The sequence below is a fragment of the Trachurus trachurus genome (assembly GCF_905171665.1).
Source record: "Trachurus trachurus genome assembly, chromosome: 9".
Classification (NCBI taxonomy): Eukaryota; Metazoa; Chordata; class Actinopteri; order Carangiformes; family Carangidae; genus Trachurus; species Trachurus trachurus.
The window spans coordinates 4,596,678-4,619,612 of record NC_139895.1 but is presented as its reverse complement, the minus strand read 5'-3'; the positions used below and the strand labels follow the sequence as shown (position 1 = coordinate 4,619,612).

The following is a 22,935-nucleotide window of genomic DNA, read 5'->3' as shown; positions in this document are numbered from 1 at the left end:
AAATCAATGATGATCGAAACAGTGTGTTAGGTGTGTGTGAGTGACGGAGAGAAAATAAACTACAGTGTCTGATGTGTTTTTAATAGTTTTTTGGAAACAATGGATCTCTATGGGACACACACACACACACACACACACACACACACACACACACACACATACACACACACACACACACACACACACACACACACACACACACACACACACACACACACATACACACACACACACACAGATACACACACACAGCTGGTTTTGTTTTGCGCATGTGATTTGTTTAAATAAAGTCATGTTGTCGTCTTGTCTTTTCAGATTATATTTTACATTTTATACAAATCCGTTGATAAAGTGAAACAGATAAACTGTGTGTGTGTGTGTGTGTGTGTGTCTCTCTCTCTTTACTGGTATGAAGAACACTTCACTCTGCTGCCGATCAATAACCAGAACGTTACCAGTGATTATAAAGTCTTATCAAATCAATACAGACAATTATGATCCCGGTCATAACAGTAGGTCACCTAGAGAAGAGAGGAGGAGGAGGAGGAGGAGGAGGAGGAGGAGGAGAGAGGAGGAGGAAGAGGAGGAGGAGGAGGAAGAGAGAGGAGGAGAGAGGAGGAGGAGAGGAGGAGGAAGAGGAGGAGGAGGAGGAGGAAGAGGAGGAGGAAGAGGAGGAGGAGGAAGAAGAGGAGAATAGGAGGAGGAGAGAGGAGGAGGAAGAAGAGACAGAGGAGAATGAAGAGGAGGAGGAGGAGGAGGAGAGAGGAGGAGGAGTATGAAGAGGAGGAGAAAAAAGAGAAAGAGGAGGAAAGGAAGAAGAGAATAGGATACAAGGAAGAGGAGGATGATGAAGAGGAGGAAGAAGAGAAAGAGGAGAATGAAGAGGAGGAGATGAAGATGAGGAGAAAGATAAGGAGAAAGAAGAGGAGGTGCTGAAGAAGATGAAGAGGACACATGGAAGAGTAGGAGGAGAAAGAAGAGAAAGAGGAGGAGGAAAGGAAGATGAGGAGGAAGAAGATGATGATGATTAGGAAGAGGAGGAGGATAATGATGATGATGATGAAGAGGAGGAGGATGAGATGAAGAGGAAGAGGAGGATGATGAAGAGGAGAAAGAGAAAGAGGAGGAGGACAAGGAGGAAGAGGAGGATGAAGAGGAGAAAGAAGAGAAAGAGGAGGAGGACAAGGAGGAAGAGGAGGAAGAAACAGAGGATGATGAAGAGGAGGTGGAGAAGGAAGAAGAGGAGTAAGAGAAAGAGGATGAGATGAAGAGGAGGATAATGAAGAAGAAGAGGATAATGATGAAGAGGAAGAGGAGGAGGATAATGATGAAGAGGAAGAAGATGACGAAGAGGAGGATGATGATGATGATGATGAAGAAGAGGATGATGATGAAGAAGAGGAGGATAATGATGAAGAGGAGGAGTCCCCCTGTGAGACATGTTGTAGTCGTTAGGCAGCGTCGGGCTGCAGAGCGTCAAACCCTCTCACTCTGATTGGAGGGAACATGTATGAGTAAACAACCACAGGGTGTGTGTGTGTGTGTGTGTGTGTGTGTGTGTGTGTGTGTGTGTGTGTGTGTGTATGTGTGTGTGTGTGTGTGTGTGTGTGTTGTTGTGTGGTTTGGCTCCAAATTTTCCTCTTTTCATGTTTAATGTTGGTGAAGCTCACGTGCTGAGTGTGTGTTTAACTTCTCCTGTGTGTGACAGTAACTCAACCTTCTCTCTTCAGTCTCTGACTTTCTCTCTCTGTGGTGATAAAACAAACTGTTGATTCCTCCTGCAGCAGAAACACACTTAAAGGGATAGTTCAACATTTTGTCAAATTGGCCCCATTGCCATAATCGCTATCCAGATCTGGAGATGATCGACACACTGGCAGCAGGCTGGAGGGAGTTTGTTCAGCTCCTCACTGGGTTTAAAGGGATAGTTCAACATTTTGGCAAATTGGCCCATTCCCATAATCCAGTAGGTTCGTTACCTTTAATTGTCGGTGCAAGCTATTTTTAGAACGGCAGAGCAGAGCCGTGAGCTGCTCAGAGCTACGCTACGGAGGCTCATTATGGGATTTCTTGGTTTCCCTCATCAAACTCATCAAATACACAATCCAACAACTCCACAACGCTCTGGTGGACAAGTTGTGACCTGCACATTCACCACGCTATGAGATAATAACACAACGTTACCACACAGAGTTGTTTTAGAGGGAAATTCATGCAAAAACGCTGATGCGCGTTGCCTTCAGGGACAGTTTTCCATCAACAGTCTCTGTATTTCCCTCTAAAACAACTCTGTGTGGTAACGTTGTGTTATTATCTCATAGCGTGGTGAATGTGCAGCTCACAACTTGTCCACCAGAGCGTTGTGGAGTTGTTGGATTGTGTATTTGATGAGGGAAACCAAGAAATCCCATAATGAGCCTCCGTAGCGTAGCTCTGAGCAGCTCAAGGCTCTGCTCCGCCGTTCTAAAAATAGCTTGCACCAACAAATAAAGATAACGAACCTACTGGATTATGGGAATGGGCCAATTTGCCAAAATGTTGAACTATCCCTTTAAACCCAGTGAGGAGCTGAACAAACTCCCTCCAGCCTGCTGCCAGTGTGTCGATCATCTCCAGATCTGGACGTTTTATTTTTATTTTTTCTCTCTAAGTTGACGTTGAGCGGACGAGTCAGAAATCCACACAGATGCATTCTGGGATGTTTCAGCACACGCTGATTATTGGATATAAAGAGAACATGTGGACTGTCGTTCACACGCTGATCTGTTTATCCATGTTGACACTGATGGGACTGGTTTCTGTTGTCCATGTTTAAATGATCACAAACAGCCACTTCCTGTCACATGACGCCGTCATCAGAGGAAGAGACTGAAAACAGTTTTACATTAGTTTGGGTTTTGGTTTGTGTTTTGGCAGCAGGTTGAGCTGATGCAGTCAGGTCTATGTTGGATTAAAATCACTTTAAAACCTTTATAAGCTTTGTTTTTATTGATTGCAGCACTGACACTTTAACATGTTGTTGGACTATTTGATCTGTTTTATGATGTGATGAATAATGGATTTGAGGATTTATGTGTTTTGAGTTTCTAAATGTGCTGATATCAAAGACAGCAACATTATATGTTTATCAAAATAATATAAACTTCTTCAGACACACTCTGTATTAAATGATCTAATTTTACATTATGAATATTCATAGTGACATAAACATCTTCAAGTTAACTCATGTTATTTTGGTCAGTCCACAACTGTTCTTCTTCTTGAAAAATAAAATAATATATATACAGCTCTCGAAAAAAACACTCCAAATTTCTCTTTATAAATCAATTTCTTCCTCTTCTATCTGTATGTATAAATATATGTCTGGCAGAATCTCACTCTACCTAATGAGCCACTGATGAGGTCATCACCTGAACCAAATCATATGTAATGAGGAAGATTATAAAAACCACTGTTGTGATTAATAATACGAATAAGAAGTACTTTATTATTCCACGCATGTTGATTTATGAACTCTTCCTCAGTTAAAAACATTAGTGTTGTGTTGTTTAAAAATGAATATGAACTTGTTTTCTTTGCATCTTTTTTGTTATTTTGACCAGTTTGTCATTTTCTATAAATAAATGCTCTAAATGACAATATTTTATTTGGAATTTGGGAGAAACGTCGTCAGTGGTTTATAGAATAAAACAAGAAGTGTTAATTTTACTCAAACACAGACCTAGAAATAGTAAAAACCAGAGAAACTGATTCATTTAGAAGAGTCTCTTCTTTTTTTCTATTCAAAAACAATTAACTTGAAAATAATTGAGATATTTGTTCTTTTTTCCACATGCTGCCTTACCACCACCCGTCTTCCTTCATCTAACACACCGTTACAAGTTTATAAAATGTTTAGTTAGTTTGTCTGTGACGAGAGGTTTTGACCCTCACACCGAGTCTTGTTCCTCTCTCGTCCTATTTATTATTCTAAGATAAAAATCTGTGAAGTCTAATGAATCTTAGTCCTTCAACATCTGCTCCGGTCCAGATGTGCTGGGATTCATTTAACCCTCTGAGCACCGGGAGCGTCTGAGCCAGTTCCACGTCGAACAGACTGAACCTTCACATGTGGTTAAGTCAAAGTCCATGATATTCAATTATTGCAGAGAAAGGCTTTGTGTGTGTGTGTGTGTGTGTGTGTGTGTGTGTGTGTGTGTGTGTGTGTGTGCAGGCCGCGGCCCCCGTCGCCACCGACAACAATGTCATGTAAGACAAACCGCTCTGTGGCCAAACGTCTCTAATTTGCAATCAGCACGATCTCATTTCACTGCGACTCGCTGAAAGACGAGCTCCTAATTCAATTCCTTCCAATTTAGATTCAGCGGATTAAAACTCCTTCATGTTTGTTTTTTTTCTCCCTAATTGTGTAAGAAAAAAAACATGTCCCAGGTTTGTTTTTTCTCCCTGCAGCGACTTTTTCTGTCAAATCCACGGAAAAGGAAAAAGAAAAAGAAAGAGAAAAAGAAAAAACGTTTGAAAGGGAAAATACATAAACAGGCTGACCGAGCAGAAAACTGCAGCAGATGTAAACACAAAGTAAATTGGTGGCAGAAAAAGAGAGGATGGATGGAGGAGAGACAGAAACGACAGAGACGAAGCAGAACTCGGTCGCTGTTTATCACAGGAACTTCAGCTGCTGTTTTATCTGACGAGGACGATAGAAGACGAGATTCTGATCTGATCGACTCTCGTGTCACGTTCAACCACGTCCCGTTGATAAAGTAAATTTGTGACCCGATCCATCAAAATGAGTCACAGTGACCCAAATTTCAAAGTTGAGATTTTGGTATCAATGGAAAGATTAGAAAATAAGCTTTAAAATGATACCCTAGTCAAAGTCACTACAATACATTTGATGGTTTTTGAGATGTGGCCATTTGAATTACGATCTCCTACTCTCTTATTCCGTTCTAAAATCTGAGAAAATTGCAGTTAAAGTTTTTGCCAGTGACTCTGGCATCTGTTCCTGTACCACGTGATTACTCGCACCCTATACGGTCCCTTGTTGTCATAGATGCACCATTCAATGACCCTCGGAAAGCAGGGAATCTCACAATTCAGATGCTTTTTACAGCTCGTCTCTATCATAAACGGTTCAGAAGTTGTCATGTTTTGTTGACACTTTGTAAAACATGTGCAAGCGTGTACGTTCGGTTTAGCATCATGGTTACATTCGGTTTAGCATCGATGCTACGCTCTGTTAGCATCGATGCTACGCTCTGTTAGCGTCGATGCTACTCGGTTTAGCATCTGTTTCTGTACCCGTCCCTTCCTGTCATTCAATGACCGTCGGAAAGCGGAGAATCCCGCGATTCAGATGCAGTTTACAGCTCGTCTCTATCATGAACGGTTCAGGAGATATTTCATGTTTTGCACCGAAGCAACACTCATTTTCAGAGGGTTTAAGTTGCAGGTCAACTTTAATCATCATTTACGTGCCTTTTCTCAATTATCTGGACTGTGAAACTTTGGGAGATTGTTTTTGAATGTCATTGCTTTGAAATTAGTGTAAAACATTTTTTTTGATTTTCTATGGGTTTTCCACGTTATCAGCTGATTATCTAAAAATAGAACGTTGCGACATCCGACTCATTTTGATAGAACGGGTCACATTTAGATGTGATTTGATGAGCAGACAGCAAATCAGAGAGTGTTGCATTATGGGTCCGATCGGAGCTCCATTGTGCGACCGACCACAGAGGAAATAAATAAAGCAACGAGTGAAGACGAGCTGTCAGCGTCTGGTATGAGAACTCTTCTTGTCTTCATGATTTTCTGTCCTCAACAAGACATTTCTCCTTAAAAAACTTGACGTCGGACAAGAGGGTGGACGAGGGCCATCCCATAATCAGTCAGGACGGTGCGGTGACACATTTGTTCACATCGAGTCGCTGGTATTTTTGCAACACGGGCTGAAAACTGTCGACCCAAAGCAGAACCATGTGGAACATGAACATCACTAAATCAGAACCAGGAGGGGTTTTCTTTCTTTCTTTCTTTCTTTCTTTCTTTCTTTCTTTCTTTCTTTCTTTCTTTCTTTCTTCCTTCCATAAATCAGCTGTAGCTTCATGTTCATACTGTATATGATGGATGATCCTGGATCAGTTTGTTGATGAGTGTGGAAACATGAACATCACTAAATCAAAACCAGGAGGGCTTTTCTTTCTTTCTTTCTTTCTTTCTTTCTTTCTTTCTTTCTTTCTTTCTCTCTCTCTTTCTTTCTTTCTCTCTCATCAACCAGACGCAGCAGGTTGGTGATGGAGCTGAGCTGTAAATACCGTCGCGTCGGTGATAAGAATGAAGAAGACGTCCAAAGAAAACGGCCGGCGTTCTTTCAGCGGATGCAGACACAGAGCAGAGAGGAGGAGGAAGCTGAGCAGTGTTGCTTTAATAAAGGGATAGTTCAACATTTTTGGCAAATTGGCCCCCATTGCCATAATCCCTATAGTCATAGCAGTAGGTTTGTTATCTTTAATTGTCGGTGCAAGCTATTTTTAGAACGGCGGAGCAGAACCGTGAGCTGCTCAGAGCTACGCTACGGAGGCTCATGGGATTTCTTGGTTTCCCTCATCAAACTCATCAAATACACAATCCAACAACTCCACAACGCTCTGGTGGACAAGTTGTGACCTGCACATTCACCACGCTGTGAGATAATAACACAACGTTACCAGACAGAGTTGTTTTAGAGGGAAATTCATGCAAAACCGCTGATGCACGTTGCCTTCAGGGACAGTTTTTCATCATCAGTCTCTGTATTTCCCTCTAAATCAACTCTGTGTGGTAACGTTGTGTTATTATCTCACAGCGTGGTGAATGTGCAGGTCACAACTTGTCCACCAGAGCGTTGTGGAGTTGTTGGATTGTGTATTTGATGAGTTTGATGAGGGAAACCAAGAAATCCCATAATGAGCCTCCGTAGCGTAGCTCTGAGCAGCTCACGGCTCTGCTCCGCCGTTCTAAAGTTGACATTTCTAAATAGCTTGCACCGACAATTAAAGGTAACAAACCTACTGCTAAGACTATAGAGATTACGACAATGGGCCAATTTGCCAAAATGTTGAACTATCCCTTTAATACAGAGATGAAAGACATGGATGTTCATTAGATACAGACACACAGACAGAGACAGAGAAGGTGTTTGTTTGCTCACAGTTTTCGTCCTGAGCGATGCACTGCAGCGGGATGCCGAAGAAGGAAGTGTAGGAGTCGTTGTACCAAACCAGCAGCTCCGTCCCTCGGGGGATGTCCATGCACGCTCTGTAGAAGATACAGGACCTGGAATAAAACAAACACACACACACACACATTTAATTTAGTTTATTCTGAAATTACAATTCAGTGCAAAGATGGAAAACAGAAGAAACCAGGATCCAGTTCAGAGTCTGGATCACATTTACACATTTAAAAACAACATGAAACCCTGTTTTGACTTGTTAAAGGGGAACTATGCACGTTTTTTGCTAACCCTCCTCCCCTCCATGTGCATTTGTTTCCAACGAAGAAGCTGGTGAGAAATCAATCCATGGAGCGGTGGATAAGGTTATTATTTATCATCTACCATGTTACTATGTGTATATCTGTGTAGTCTTATCTGTCATCAACAAGAGATTATGGGTTACGGGTTAGCGCGTTACGTTTGTGTGGTGGTGTCGCCATGGAGACGAGAGCTGGGACACCGGGTCGGAGGCTCTGATCTTACAAGGTTGGTTTTCAGCCAAGAGACGCAGCTAGGTGGAAGGCAGAGAGCCTCCATTCTCCCTGCAACTAGTTACAAGTCATTGGTTTAACCAGAACTAGGACTCTGGAGCTGTTTCTTTAAAGGGATACTTCACCCAAAATCGATAATTCACCAATTATCTACTCACCGTCATGCCAAGGAAGGGTTTGGAGAACTTTTAGAGTCATCAAAACTCTTTAGGAGTTCCAGGGGGGGTCCGACTGGCAACGGGTTTTAATGGTGGCGGATAGAGTTCACTTTTGAATCGTCCAAAACACACACTATGAAACATTCAGATACCTCCATACTGCTTGTCTGTACTGACCCAAGTGTCCTGAAGCCGCCACATGGAAAAGTTGTTCGGAAAAAAATGATTTGATCTCTGTTTTTTTTTTCATGTGGTGGCTTCAGGACACTTGGGTCAGTACAGACGAGCAGTATGGAGGTATCTGGATGTTTCATAGTGTGTGTTTTGGACGATTCAAAAGTGAACTCTATCCGCCGCCATTATATGAAAACCCGTCGCCAGCCGGACCCCCCCTGGAACTCCTAAAGCGTTTTGATGACTCTGAAAGTTCTCCAAACCGTTCCTTGGATGACGGTGAGTAGAAAATTGATTTTGGGTGTGTGCAGCGGCTGTCCTTCTGCCGTCTGCCAAATTTCATGTGAATGCAGCATGAAAAATATGATTGAGATGCTTGTGATATACAACTGCAACACTAGATTGGAGTAATTTCTACACAATGTACCTTTAAGGTACAAATGGAGCAGAGTTCCTCGTTAAAACCAAAGCGTGACACCGACAGCTGATCTGTGGTCGTGTCGTGATGGAGGATCAGAGGAAACGTTACAGCTTTTAAAAACCTGCAGCGTCATGTTTCTACTTCTTCCTGCTGGAATATTTGACTTTGTTAAAACTCTGGAGGAAAATCAACAAACACAAGCTGCTGTCTGTGAACGGCTTTACCGTCAGTAAAGTGAAACCGCTCGGGGTCAGATTTCAGATTTCAGATTCCATATTTCATTTCACAGAAGGTCTCGGTCGTCCCGGAGACAAACTGCTGACTCACAGCGCCGGGCTCTGGATGTTGGACCGACTGTGTGACCGTGTCCAGGTCCGACTGTGGAAACGCCTCCCATCTGATAACAGCTCCGTTTCACATCGGACCAAACCCAAATGATTTATGGGAAATATCTGGTGTCTCTCACCCTCTTCAGACCCAATTAATGGCGGCGGCGGCGGTGTTGTTCGACCAGGCAGCCAGTGAGCTGACAGCTCCCGGGTCACGCCAGCGCTAAAACAACAGCTCACCCACCCAAAAACATCAACGTCTAACAACGTGAGCGAACCTCCACGTTCAAAAACCACATTTTCAGATCCAGCCTCAAACTATTTTAAAACACTTTCCCACATTTCTTCCTCCCTCCGGTGCAGCGGGGTGTCAGACAGACCACATCATAATCCAGAGGTCGCGGGTTCAACTCCCACACCGCTCCCCACGCCAGAGAGTGTCCCGGCCAAAAAAACAAATCACTCTTTTACAAAAACCTCCGAGACGACCACTTAAAGTGACAATACATGATATTAAATGGAAAACATTAAGTGCTACTCAGTGTCTACATAATTCAAAGCACATTGAAACTCCCCCAGGTCCCCCAGGAGAGAAACGCTCAGCTGATGAAGTCTGACTCCACTTCACTAAAACCACTCTTGATTCAATCACGACTCTCATTTAAACCATCGCAGTGTTCAGACGTGTCAAGAACGTTTCGACATCCAACCTGCTCTAGAAACACAGGAACAACACATCCCAGTGTGTTGTTGTTCTGTCTGTTTAAATATTGAAGGATTGATTTCAACACGTGGGAAAAAAAGACATGACGCATCGAAAACTGTCCGTTCCGTCCTTGGATTCCTGTTTGAGTTGAAGTTTCACACTCAATATAAATGTTCAGGCTCGTTTGTCAACATCACATGTTGTTAGCTGAAGCTGCTGGAGCAGGTATCTCTACCTGTCACTCACTGTACGACTGTTAAAGGGATAGTTCAACATTTTGGCAAATTGGCCCATTGCCATAATCCCTATAGTCATAGCAGTAGGTTTGTTACCTTTATTTGTTGGTGCAAGCTATTTTTAGAACGAAACAGAGTTGTTTTAGAGGGAAATACAGAGACTGCTTAATGAAAAACTGTCCCTGAAGGCAACGCGCATCAGCGGTTTTGTATGAATTTCCCTCTAAAACAACTCTGTCTGGTAACGTTGTGTTATTATCTCATAGCGTGGTGAATGTGCAGGTCACAACTTGTCCACCAGAGCGTTGTGGAGTTGTTGGATTGTGTATTTGATGAGTTTGATGAGGAAAACCAAGAAATCCCACTAGCCTCCGTAGCCGTTCTTGAACCGACAATTAAAGGTAACGAACCTACTGCTATGACTATAGGGATTATGGCAATGGGCCAATTTGCCAAAATGTTGAACTATCCCTTTAAACTGCTGCTTTCTATACATATTATATATGTAAATAAACCTTCATGAGGATCATGGTCTGGATGTCCGGCTCTAAACCAGAGAGTTGAATTCAACACGTTGCTCCATGATCTAAAAGTCCTGTTTATGCTGTTTTCAATTACTTGCAGTGTTTTCTTCGAATTGGGTGTCAGTGTGTATCAAAGACCTTTTTAGGCTATTTTCTTTGTCAAAGTGAGTCTCTGGTAAAAAAAAAAGAAAAAAAAGAAAAAAGGGAAGAATAAACAGAGGGAATAAGAATTTCAAAAGAAGATAAATAATTAAAAGAGAAAAAGATAAATAGACTGAAAAATAGAGAAGACAAAAAAGGGAGGAGGAGGATGATGGGAACTGTGAGCCGCATGACTCGTTGCTTATTTAACAAAGTGAGGACACACCAAACTAAAATACCAAGTCGGAGGAAATGAACAATAGAAAAGAGAGAAGACGTTACTAAAGAGGAATAGAGAAATACAGACAGAAATGTGAGGGTGGGGGAGGGGTGGTGTGGATTATTTATGCATTTCCACAGCAGAGTATTTAACAGCTGTCACCGACGAGGGGAGGTCGAAATAACAGAAACACCTTTCAACCCCTCGCAGTTTTCCCAGTCTCGTAAAGTTTGTTTTCTGTTTAGGCTGTTTCGGAGGTGCTGATCCGTCTTGACGGACGCACAACTGATGTTTACAGAGGGGATTTCTGGGATACCACTTTTACTATATATACAGTGGCAAAGCAACCGTTTCTGTTATTATTCTCACAGAAACGGCCCCGGCCCCCAGTCCCCTTGTGATAGTAAACACTACTAGGCCTTAAAAAAGACTTATTATCAGCACATGTATGAAAACATGAGCAGATGTTGGTACCTGGTGTGAATTCAGTCAATATTTCAGCATTTAAGGAAGGTTTGTTAGAAATAAGGATTTGTACGATGATAGTTTTGGTCGTTATAATCACATAACCCTGAAATCATTTGTTGTTTCTGTTCATAAAAGTGAGTGAAACACTGGGAAACGGAGCAGGTAGTTCAGCCAGACCAGCCCAACAAAGCCTGCTGAGGGTCTGTGTGTGTGTGTGTGTGTTTCATTAATTCTTTCCACACTGGGGGAGGGGCGGGGTGCTGCTGGACTCATGTGAAAACACAGCCAGGAGGGACTGGGCCATAAATCAAACATACCCGATGACCTCCCAGGATAAAAAGAAGAGGGCGGCCTACAAACATTCAGCGGCTTGTATGTATTTAAAACAAATGTATGTGTTTAATACATACACGCTGCTACGCGAGGGAGGGGCCGGGTTATAAATCAAACACATCCAACAGGCTCTCAGGTATGAAAAATAAAGACCCCCGGGTGCTGAGCCGCAGCGAGGCCCGGCGGAGTGCGGCTGCTCCGGCGCCGCAGCAGGACGCTCGCTATCGCCAGCTCTCTGATCCTTCTTGTTTTCTGTTTTCACACAAAGCACAAGTAGCTTTATAATCAGCTTTTAAACAGTAACGCTCATGGGTTATAAATCATACAACCCAAATACCTCAGCCGGCGTAATAATGTGTCTACACGCGCACAAACATGTTTATCTAAAACATTCATGCTGACAAAGCGCCACAAAGGCCGTCCACAACTCGCCAGCTCTGCGGACTTTAACTGAGGTTTGTAGAGTCTGTGACCGAAATGACTTTCCAGGCCATTAGATCATCCTTTAACAGGTCTGAGCTGCAAAACCCACCGACGGCCAGAGACTGCACTTTATCAGAGCCAGTGGCAGAAAGAAGGAAAACATCTCAATGGTCAAATGGTCAGAAGCCCGAGGTCTGTTCTACACTGTCTCAAACTTTGGAGACAAGGCCCAAAGAATGATAGAGGAAAAACAAGCCTGTATGCAAGAAAGCAAGAAAGCAAGAAAGCAAGAAAGAAAGAAAGAAAGAAAGAAAGAAAGAAAGAAAGAAAGAAAGAAAGAAAGAAAGAAAGAAAGAAAGAAAGAAAGAAAGAAAGAAAAAGTCCAACTGTCTGTGCAAGGGAGATTTTCTTTTTCTTGATCATCAAGGAACTGAACATGACAGGAATGATTAATCAGTGGGTTGGTACAAGTTTTACTGGTTCACCTGAGCTTTTGGCTTCTGATGGGAAACCACACACCTGTTACCATCTTTGGGGAAGTTCCTAAATTCCAAACTACAATGTGTTTATCTCTTTTTAGATTGCCGTTGTCAGGTTCAAGTTAAGATTAGTTACATTTTACTAGGGATGGGAACCTTTCACATACCGATACTCGCTACCTGGGAACTGGTATTGGTACACCTGTTTTCGGTACTTTTTGTGTGTATGTGTGGTAAATTAAAGTTATTTTATGTTTTAGGGATGGTTTTCAAATGATCAAATAGTCATTCAATGAAAAAAAAGAGAATGGTTTATGAGACTATCTTCTTGTCTTTAAAACGACGGGCTGGTGGTACTACAAATTCATCTCTATAGGGGACCCTATAGTGGGACGGTTTTGGCCCACGGGCTGCATGTTTGACAGCCCTGTTCTATAATACATTCTGTTACATTTGAAACAGACTTTAGATTACTTAAGAATTTAGATTTTGGTTTGTTCTAGATCAACTAATATTTAACTGGTCTTTGAGTGATCTGACCTGTTTGTATCATTTTCCTGTTAAGGGTTTGTTGGTGATACCCTGTGTTGGGATGCCAAAAAAAATGTCAACTGAATGTTTGCCAGATTTAATTACACCTTGTCATGTTAATGGAATGACAATAATTCCTGTGGTTTCCAAGAACCTCTGTTAGCCCAGCCCATTCCTTACTGTCATACACAGTGCAACTAAGACTCAAATGCGTTGATTTCATTTTGTAGTCGGGGTTTAATTTCTGCGCCGGTCAACATTTGCAGCATGAACATTATCTGGTGAGTAGATTAAATAACAATAGCAACAGATACTTCAAATAACACAAGAGAACTATTAAAATATACACTTTGTGTATGTGTAGCCTGTAACTCCTGTTCATTTGATTTTATCTGATTGTTGATATTCCACAGATGTCACGATATTCAGGATATTACCAGACTAACTACAGAGTGTAGACTACACACTTTACATTAACGTTTGGCAATGAAAACCCCACGTTTTTTGTTTGTTGTTAATATATTTTGTGTTTGTCAAGTCATTTGAAAAGATAAAAACATCTAAAATAAAAGAGGTGAAACATCTTGATAAAGCTGAATACAGGTTTGTGTTAACTGCTTGGATTATGTTCTTGTTCCAATGTTTTCTTAGACCCAACAGGCACTGACGTCAGTATCTGAAGTTGAATTTCTGCCAGCCAAGATGACAACGTCGGCATCCAGTAAGTCTAGTATGACTTCCTGTCACAACTCTTTAAATAAATAAACAGTATTGGGCCAAACCTCACAAGGGTTTTAGGACTCACTCCGTTGGTGCTCTGTGCTGACCTTTGGTTTTAAACATAAGGGACGTAGATTAGGGAATCCTAGTGAGTCAAAACAGACAGCAGTAGTCATGGAAACTGACATGTTCCTCCATCAACCCCAACTAAAGAAAATCAATGCATGGATGACATTAAATGACTGAAGATGACAATGATTACATTAAACTATAGAAAGATGTGAAGTTTTTGTTCTGTCTTCTTGTTTTACAGCCTCTGAACTCAAGGTAGTGGTGTTGGGGAAAAGCCAGAATGAGAAGGCATCAATATGCAATGTCATCACTGGAAAAAGTGCAAAGTCATCCAAGCAAGAGAGCGTACACGGGGAGTGGAGGAAAAGACCTTTCACGTTACTGAAAACAGCAGACATCTTCAGTTTGCCCATGGAGAGAGTGGGACACAAGATGAAGACATGTGTGGCTCATGTTCCTCCGGGTCCAAATCTCCTGCTCCTGTTGGTGAACCCCTCTGATTTCACTGAGCACGACAGACAAAAAATGATGTCCCACATGAGATTCTTTGGACAACATGTTTTTCAATACTCCATGATCATTGTAACACAAAGTACTGGGCAAGAAAATTCCTCAGTGAATCAGCTGATCCAAGACTGTAGACAAAGATACCACAGAGTCAGTCTGGATGGAGAAGGTTTACAGGACTTTGATCTTCAAGAGCTAATGGAGAAAATGGAGGACATAGTAAGAGACAACAAGGGACAATATTTAACCTTTACCGAAGACACCGATTCCAAGGAGGCCCCTAAATGTCCAACACCCCCTCTGAACCTGGTCCTGTGTGGGGGACATGAAGCCTTGAAGTCTGTAGCAGCTCACGCCATCCTGGGAACAAAAAGGATCGGCCCACCTGCCGACTCACAGTGTGTTAAACATCAAGGGGAGGTGTGTGGACGTTGGGTCTCAGTGGTGGAGCTTCCTACCTTGTATGGAAAACCTACGGCGACCATGAGGAACGAATCATTTCAATGCATCACGCTCTGTGAACCAGAGGGCGTCCACGCCTTCATCCTGGTCCTACCTCTGGGTCCTCCCACTGACAGAGACAGGAAAGAACTGGAGACCATCCAGAACACCTTCAGCGATAGAGTCAATGACTTCACCATGATCCTGTTCACTGTGGACTCAAATTCTAACTTTCCAGAAACTACAAGGTGCCTGTATGAAAACAGAGACATCGAGAGGCTTATTCAAAGCTGTGAGGGGAGATATAATGTTTTCAATATCGAGGACAAGCAGCAGGTCTCTGTGGTGCTGAATGCTGTTGAGGAGCTGAAACTTGTTGAACCCAGAGCGTTCACAAAGTCAATGACTGCCAGGCCTCGGCTTTGTAGAAGTGCTTCCTCATTGAAACAGGCAGGTTATAAATATGAGAGAAGAGAATTGCCAAGTGTGGAGCATAGGAAAGATCCTCTCAGGATGGTGCTGATTGGGAAGACCGGCTGTGGAAAGAGTGCAACTGCAAACACCATTTTGGGCAAAGAGTGTTTTACCTCCAGAGCCAGTCAAAAGTCAGTGACCAGGCTTTGTCAGAAAGTAGAGGGAGAGATAAATGGACGGCCTGTTGTTGTTGTTGACACTCCCGGCTTGTTTGACACAACTTTATCCAATGATGAGGTTCAAAAGGAGCTTGTGAAATGTGTCAGCTTGTTGGCTCCTGGACCCCATGTGTTCCTACTGGTGCTGCAGATTGGTCGTTTTACAGAGGAGGAAAGAGAAACTGTGGAACTGATCAACAAGTTTTTTGGCAACAAGTCAAAAGACTTCATCATTGTTATATTCAGCGGAGGAGACAATCTTAATAATCAAACCATTGAGAGTTACATTGAAGAGGACTGTGAGGACTACGTCAAAGCTCTGATCAGAGACTGTGGAGGAAGGTACCAGGTCTTCAACAACAATGAGAAGAATCGTTCACAGGTCAACCAGCTGCTGACCAAGGTTGGCTCGATGTTGAAGATAAATGGTGGTGGCCACTACACCTCTGAGATGTTCCAGGAAGCAGAGGCAGCCATACAAAAGGAAATGAAGAGGATACTGACGGAGAGGGATGAGGAGATACAAAGACAGAAAATGTCTCTTCAAAGACAATACAAAGAAAAGATGCAGGAGAGGAGGCAGAAACTTGAACGGGAGAAAGCAGAGAAGGAAAAAGTACTGAGAGAAAAGGAGGAGCTCATTCAACAAGAGCAGATGAAGAGGAACATAGAAGATGAAAGAAGCGCAAAGGAGCAAACAGAGATGAAAAAGCAGGAGGAAATTCAGCAAAGTCAGTGGGAGCAAAAAGATCTGGAACTGGAGAAGGAAATAAAATCATATTCAGCAAAAAACACATCTGCTGTCAGGAAGCTGATTCAAGACAGAGCAGACATGAGAAAAAAACGAAAGAACTGGTCCAAAGAACAGAAAAAAAGGGCTGAGAAGAAACTGCAAGAAGATCAACAGAAAAAAGAGGAAGAGGAAACAAGACTGAGAAAACTCAGAGATGAATACGAGCTGGAAAGAAAAGAATTTGAACAAAGAAGAAAAGTGGACGAGGAGAAAGAATTAAAGAAGCTGGGAGAAAGCTTTCAGAAGAAAATGGAGGAAATGAGGAAGAAAAATGAAGAGGAGGCCAGGAAGGTGGCTGAAGAGATGAATGAATTCAGAGGTAGATACACCTCAGACTTTGCAGGTCTGGTGGAAAAGCATCAGAAGGAAATTGAGGACATGAAACTGAAGCAACAAGAAAACAAGGAGTTCATGATCAAACAGCTGTGCAGGGACGGAACGCTCAAGAGAGACTTAGAGAAAATGAGGAAAAGACAAGAGCAAGAAATGAATGAGATGAAACTCTCACATTTTAACTTTGATGAAGAAACTCTGCACCAAGAAATCCACGAACTGAAGAAAATGCACGAGGATGAAACGGACGACTGGATACAGAAACAGGTGCAGAAAGCCAACGACAAGTCTTGTAGGATTCTATGAGATTTTCTATCACTGTTTCAGCTGCATAACTGCTGTTAGAGGGGCGCAAGATCAATGTCTGATATACAAATGTAATAAATAATAATGTCCTCCTTTTGTATCACAACTTTTGAATGCAAAACAGATTGAAAATACTGTTGCTTTATTCAATCATTCGATTTCTCAAAACTTTAAAGTTCACACTGTAAAAATGTCTATTGATTGCTACTAAAGTTAAATGTTAGTTCATGATTTGTTATTCATTACAATATTTTATATCAACATGCTTTAATTTGCAATGAATTATGTTTAATGTCTGGTCAAATCCACAAATATGTTCTGTTTCTTGTTAACACTTTTCAATATTTTTCATTTGACCTCTCAAAGCAAGACAAGGCTAACATTGTAGTTGTGACTTTGATTTTTGCATCTTTTAAAGTTTAAAAGAGCAGTTATGCTCTCATGTCACCTAAAGACTAGATTGTGTCCATGGGAAGTGCTTTTCATTGCGGTTACATGCCTAAAGATTGTTAAAGTGATGAGTCAGTTAACCTTGACAGTTTCACTGTTGGTAAACCGGTACAAAGCTCCGCCTTCTAACTCTTCAGCAGTGTTATATCGAGAGAAAAAAAATCTAGGTACTGCAGGGTGCAGCTCAACCCTAACTGAACCTGTTAGGCCATTCTTTAACTGAACCTCTTGCCAAGTTCTGAGAAAGACCGATTGTTTAACCAGGAGACACCTGAACAACAGGAAGAAACAGGCAGACTATAGTTGAAAAACTACGACAACCAACACTGTTGTTACAAGATCAGATCCTACGTTTATTTTTCGCCCTGCGCTTTTGAGTCTTTAGCTACTTAACCTTTCAAACTGACATTTATGTTTAGAGAACTTGCAGCATATAAAAACTGTACTTGCCAAACAAAACATAAATGTTTGTGAAACCAATGTCAGAAACAAACTATCTATGTAGTCTCAATGAATGAAGTGTAACGTGCTTTATGAAGGATTTTAAAATAAAATGCATCCTCCACAGTTCAGGTCTCAGACTCTGACTTCAGGAAATGTGCAGACAGTGATCATACACCTTGATAAAGTCTTATCATGACAGTGTCCTGGAGGTCTCAGACATTCTCATCTAGTAAATATGTATTTCTTAAAACAAGGATCCAGCAGCTGATAATAATCAGCTGATGCGTGTGATTTAAACTCCAACTAACTTGTTCTCTAAGATGATAACATCATTTGTCATCAGTTAACTGTCAGTCAACCATAACGCATTCATTGTTTTCATACCTAAAAAGAGGCCTGTCTCCTGAAAGTCTGTTGATAAAAAGATAACCTCAGATGACTTTTCAGATTAGATTTCTTATTGGTGGTTTCTCTTTCACTCTTGAGTTTTGGTAGAACAATACAATGAATTTCATCTTATTTCTTTCTTAATACAACAGCACCAACAAATCTCACATCCAACTGACAAAATAGGCCACAGGGCGATGGCTTCAAAAATCTACTTTGAGCCCCCTCCAAAATTATTGTTTCAATTGTTTCCAATGTAGGCTATCACTAGTGTGTGAATACAATCTGTCAACATTCTTATGTATGCAGTAGGGAAGCGAATTGCATTCACTTGAGTAATTTATTTGTTTGTTTGTTTTTTTGAATAATTTTTCATGTTTTTCTGACTAATTATTTTCTGTTTTTCGTAGTTATTTTTTTCTGACTTAGCTTTGAGATTTCAAAATCCCGTGAGAAGCTCCCACCTGCAAGTAACAAAAGGACTGATTTCAAAATAAAGGTGCTACATCAGACTGCTCTGATATTTTCTGAGTGACACTCTCTGAGGTGGTGTTCTGTAATAACAGGTAGTTTCCTTTCAATATAAATCAGAATTAACTGGGAACACAGTGAAAATGAGACTGTATTTTTTGTGGAGCATATGGATGTATGTAAAAGAAAGCGCCTTTACTCATTGTGTTATGAGTAGTACTTGAAGGATGTTCGTTATACGCTCCCGGATGTGTAGCTTGCCCCAGGAAAAGTTTGTTGATGCTTGTGTTCCAGCTGTCAGTCTGGAAAATAAGCAATGGTGGAACCTGAACTTAAGTGGAATTTGAATAAAAATCTTTAACAATGTATCTCATGATGCAATAGATCCGTGATGAAGTGGAGGGTTTATAAACCGTCTTTGGTGGCGGCTTGACTGCAGCGGTTAAATGTTACTTGCAGGTGTGAGCTTCTTGCGGGATTTTGAAATCTCAGTCAGAAAAAAATTATCACGAAAAAAAGAAAAAAAAATTGTCAGAAAAACAAACCAAAAAATAATTTACTCAAGTGAATGCAATACGCTTTCGTAATGAAGAATCATCATATGTTCCTATTTTTCTGCATTCATCATGCTAATTTAGTTCCACTGCTACAGTAGTAACATGTCACATTGCAATTCTGCGTACTAATATACTAATCTTTCAGTGCATTTCCATTGACTCTATAAAAAAAAAATAGCTTCCAGCTCTGAAAAGTGAAGCCAATGCAGAAGTGACTGTACAACACCACCAGTGGCGTAGATGACGTAGGGTTGGTGGGTTTTGTAAACCCATGGGCCCTCTTGTGGTGAAATCCTGAGGCCCCCCCACACTGCCGAGGATTTTTTTTTTTTTTTAAATCGGGGCGGGCTGGTCATAGGGAGGTTCGGGACGCGGTTGACCGCGGCTGCCTTCCGTCGCAGCGGCAGGTAGCACAGAGTGTAACATCAGACTGGGTCACTGCATTATGTTGCATATTAAGGGGGGATACGAGCGGGCGCGGCCCCTCCCAATTTGAGCTGATCCATGTGTCTATTACATCAAATTAAACAACAGAAGCTGGTCTACAACGTGTAAAAAACATGTTTTTATGACCCAAACACAGCCCAAACACTACTCAAATAAACAACGAAACATCAAACTTCAAACTTCATGAAGCACCTCTGTGTGGACCCAGTCGCCACATTTCTGGCTCGTATAGGCTACTACTGTGCATTATGCAAAACAGTACACAGCTACCGCTCAAGAGCAAGAGGTTACAAAGATTGGAACGTTACATAGCAGCAGCACGGCAGAGAGAGAAGACAACAACCAGCAAAGTCCAGCACACACAGACACTGCTTGACCAAAACATGGTCGTACATTTCCTCTTACCTTTGCTGTTTTGCCGTGAAAAGTTTGTTTTATGGGTAAATCCACAATATTTCCAGTTTGAACAGAACTTTGACAGGTGTTACATCTAAATCAGTCCGGACGGGCATTAGGAGCGGCCGAACCTTTGTTGTTTTTTTTTGTTTTTTTTTTCAACTTTATTTAAAGTTGTAGCAACAACAACATTTCAGTCTTTCCAGCTCACATTCCTTAAAACAGAAACAGCACACTTTATCAGAATCAACCACTGCAGAGATAATGTTCATACATTGTACAATCATTTGATAGAGGTTTTGAGCTTTAGCAGCATCATTCTGAAGGACACTCATCTAAAATATGATTATTATTATTATTTTTTTTGGGGGGGGGGGGAATATTAGGCCTATTATTTATTCATTTATTTTTCCCGTGTGCCATCTTCATTTACTCTTCACCAGTAGGCTAACATATACTGAAATTTACACATCTCAGCAATTTCAGATGTTTTTCTAATCACTGTCATGGTTCATTCTTGATGCACTTTTTTGGCTTTTTTTCTGTCCTCTATTTGTGTGTGCAATGTGGCCCGCTGCGCACGCGGGCCCCTTGGACCTCAAAACCCATGTGGAATACAGCCCAGCTACGCCACTGAACACCACTGATGGCCACTGGGGCTGGCTCCAAAAAACTCCGTCCCCAATACAAACTTACATCAGGCCTTAAAGATTGGAATAAGTGGGGCGGTGTTTAGCTTTAAGATCAAGATAACGACATCCAGTAATATAACTTTCCAATGCGGCTGCTCACAAACCAATGGGTGACGTCACAGAAAGTTGGCACTATAAGTGAATCAACTGGATTCATTCCCAAAGAGAGAGATGAATCTGCTGAAGAATGACATGGTGAGAAATTCACCTGGTGAGTACCCTGTTTAACTTAAAATATGATTATGTTAGAAGATAGTTTACTATAGAAGTAAATAAAAATGTGTGCTTCAGGTGTATTTGTACTGCTATAATTCTTATTTTTTGGCTTTTGGCAAATACATTGACATTAGGGACCGTTCGTTATTTATGGAATGGGCCACCGGAGGAAATTGGGGGGGGGGGGTCATGTCATAATATTTTTGTTGAGGGGTGGGACCACTAAAAAAAAAAGGTCAGCGAGGGGGGGGCATTCAACTTTTTTTTGCCCGCAAAAAACAAAAACAAAACAAAAACGGGACATTTCAAAGCTGCAAGCACTGATGACATAAGCAACGGCCCCCAAATCACAACGTTAATTAATATTGCTCTGGTCTGCCCTGAGTGGGTTTCGAACCCGGGTCTCCCGCACCGCAGGCGACGATGCTAACCGCTTCGCCAAGAACTAAATGAGGACTTCGCATGAGGGTTAGCACGTCTTTTATGGGTGACTGAGTTTAACTTCAGTACTGTACAGAGGCTATGAGCAGCTCGTACGTTCACGTTGCTTTCGTGAATTGTAAACACAGATGCCCCCTCAATTCAATTCAACTGCAGTGATGGATAACTGTACCGGAGAGGTTAACAACTTAATGAACTACATGGAATAAACGGCAGGGGGGGGTCGTGTATCTTTTGATAAGGCTTAATGCAGGGTCATGTTAAAATTCACTGACTCCGACAGGGGGGTCATGTAAAAAAAAAAAAAAAAGTCCAGTGAATCCCTCCGGTGGCACTGATGATAAATAACGAACAGTCCCTTAGTGTCAAGCATGTGTATATGTGTATGCAATAATCTAATTTATTTTTTCTGAAATAACACTGCACTTGAATTTTCATTTGGCAAGACTAGTTAGATTTACTATTTAAATTTTAAATAAATTCAAATAAATAAACAAATAAAACCTAATATTTCAGTTTTATTTTATTTATGCAAGTAAACATTTTAACTGGATTATGCAGTGTAAGGAATGACTATGATACAGAAGAGGAGCTGCAATCAGACTGCGACTGAAAAACACAGTAATGAATTAGCCTGATTTTGATCTCTATTACTATTATTAGACTTTTAAATATAATTCTTGTTAAGTTTTCTTTAAAATAGGCTACTGATAATTACTTCCATTTATGTGATTTCTATCTGAAATTTCACCCGACAGGCACCTACAGTTTCTTTGGCTAAATCCTGACTAGTTACCACAAAGTGACATCATGGCAGCATCGGCAACTGCAGCAGGTAAGTTGTCTGGAAATAATCAGAATTAAAAGACGACAACAAGTTATCTATGACAATTGAGGGGGAAAAAAACGTTCTGTATTCAAAATATCCAGAAATTACCACAACACACACTTTCAGAGAACAAATCAAGTTCATTCTTGGTATATGGCGGCGGGTTTGAAGATTCAAAACTGGAGTCAAGCAAATAAGTTTATTGGATTTAAAGTGACCCAGGATTTTTTTTTTAAATACAGAAAAAAAAAAAACTTACATTGATGTATTCGGCCTGTTTAATAACTTATTGCCTAAATTACTGTCTTGTATTCAAAATGGAAAGTAGAAACGTGTTGAAAGTAGAGGTGTAACAATACACAAAAATCACGCTTCGATACGTACCTCGGTTTTAAGGTCTCGGTTCGGTTCATTTTCGGTACAGTAAGAGAACCAAATGCAAAACATAAATTTGCTTGTTGTTTATTAGGAATTTTTCTAAACAACGTCTGACATCTGACGATGCGGCCGCTCGGCACAAATAAATGAATGAATGAATGAATAACGCGGATCATCACGACGGCACAGTGCGTAGTGTCAACACAGCAGCGACATGCGCCTGCAGCACATCTGCGGTAGATCCACAGGTGCTGGAGCCGTACGCAACACAGCCAGAGAGAGCGAGAGAGGGATGGATGGACGGAGGGAGGGAGGGACAGGGAGACAGAAAAACAGAGAGAGGAGCAACCGCCCCCGGCCCCCACCTCCCACCTCCACCCCTCCTACAAGCAGGAAGGGTCTTCAAGCCTCTGTTTTCTCGCTAGCATTAGCGGTAGCCATGAAGTAAACGGGCTGCACGTGTAGCTGCAGACGGACTGTAAACACACACAACTTCTGTACCAGAAACTCACCCGTGCTCAGCGCTGT

The 22,935-nt window shown here is 41.6% G+C and overlaps 2 protein-coding genes across 2 annotated transcripts in view; one reads left to right on the top strand and one right to left on the bottom strand.

The window, feature by feature from the left end:
* prdm6 (PR domain containing 6) overlaps positions 1-22,935 on the bottom strand; it is a gene marked incomplete at its 3' end in the record, with an annotated part of 110,056 nt that overhangs the window by 32,185 nt on the left and 54,936 nt on the right. The window contains exon 6 of the mRNA XM_083979018.1: positions 7,196-7,320. Within this exon, the coding sequence (XP_083835144.1) occupies positions 7,196-7,320 (125 nt within the window). The remainder of the gene's footprint in view (positions 1-7,195; positions 7,321-22,935) is intronic.
* On the top strand, positions 14,402-16,699 carry LOC310991831 (uncharacterized protein; the record flags this gene model as incomplete). Its single annotated transcript, XM_083979762.1, has 1 exon — positions 14,402-16,699. The coding sequence occupies one exon, from the start codon at positions 14,402-14,404 to the stop codon at positions 16,697-16,699; it is 2,298 nt and encodes a 765-aa protein (XP_083835888.1).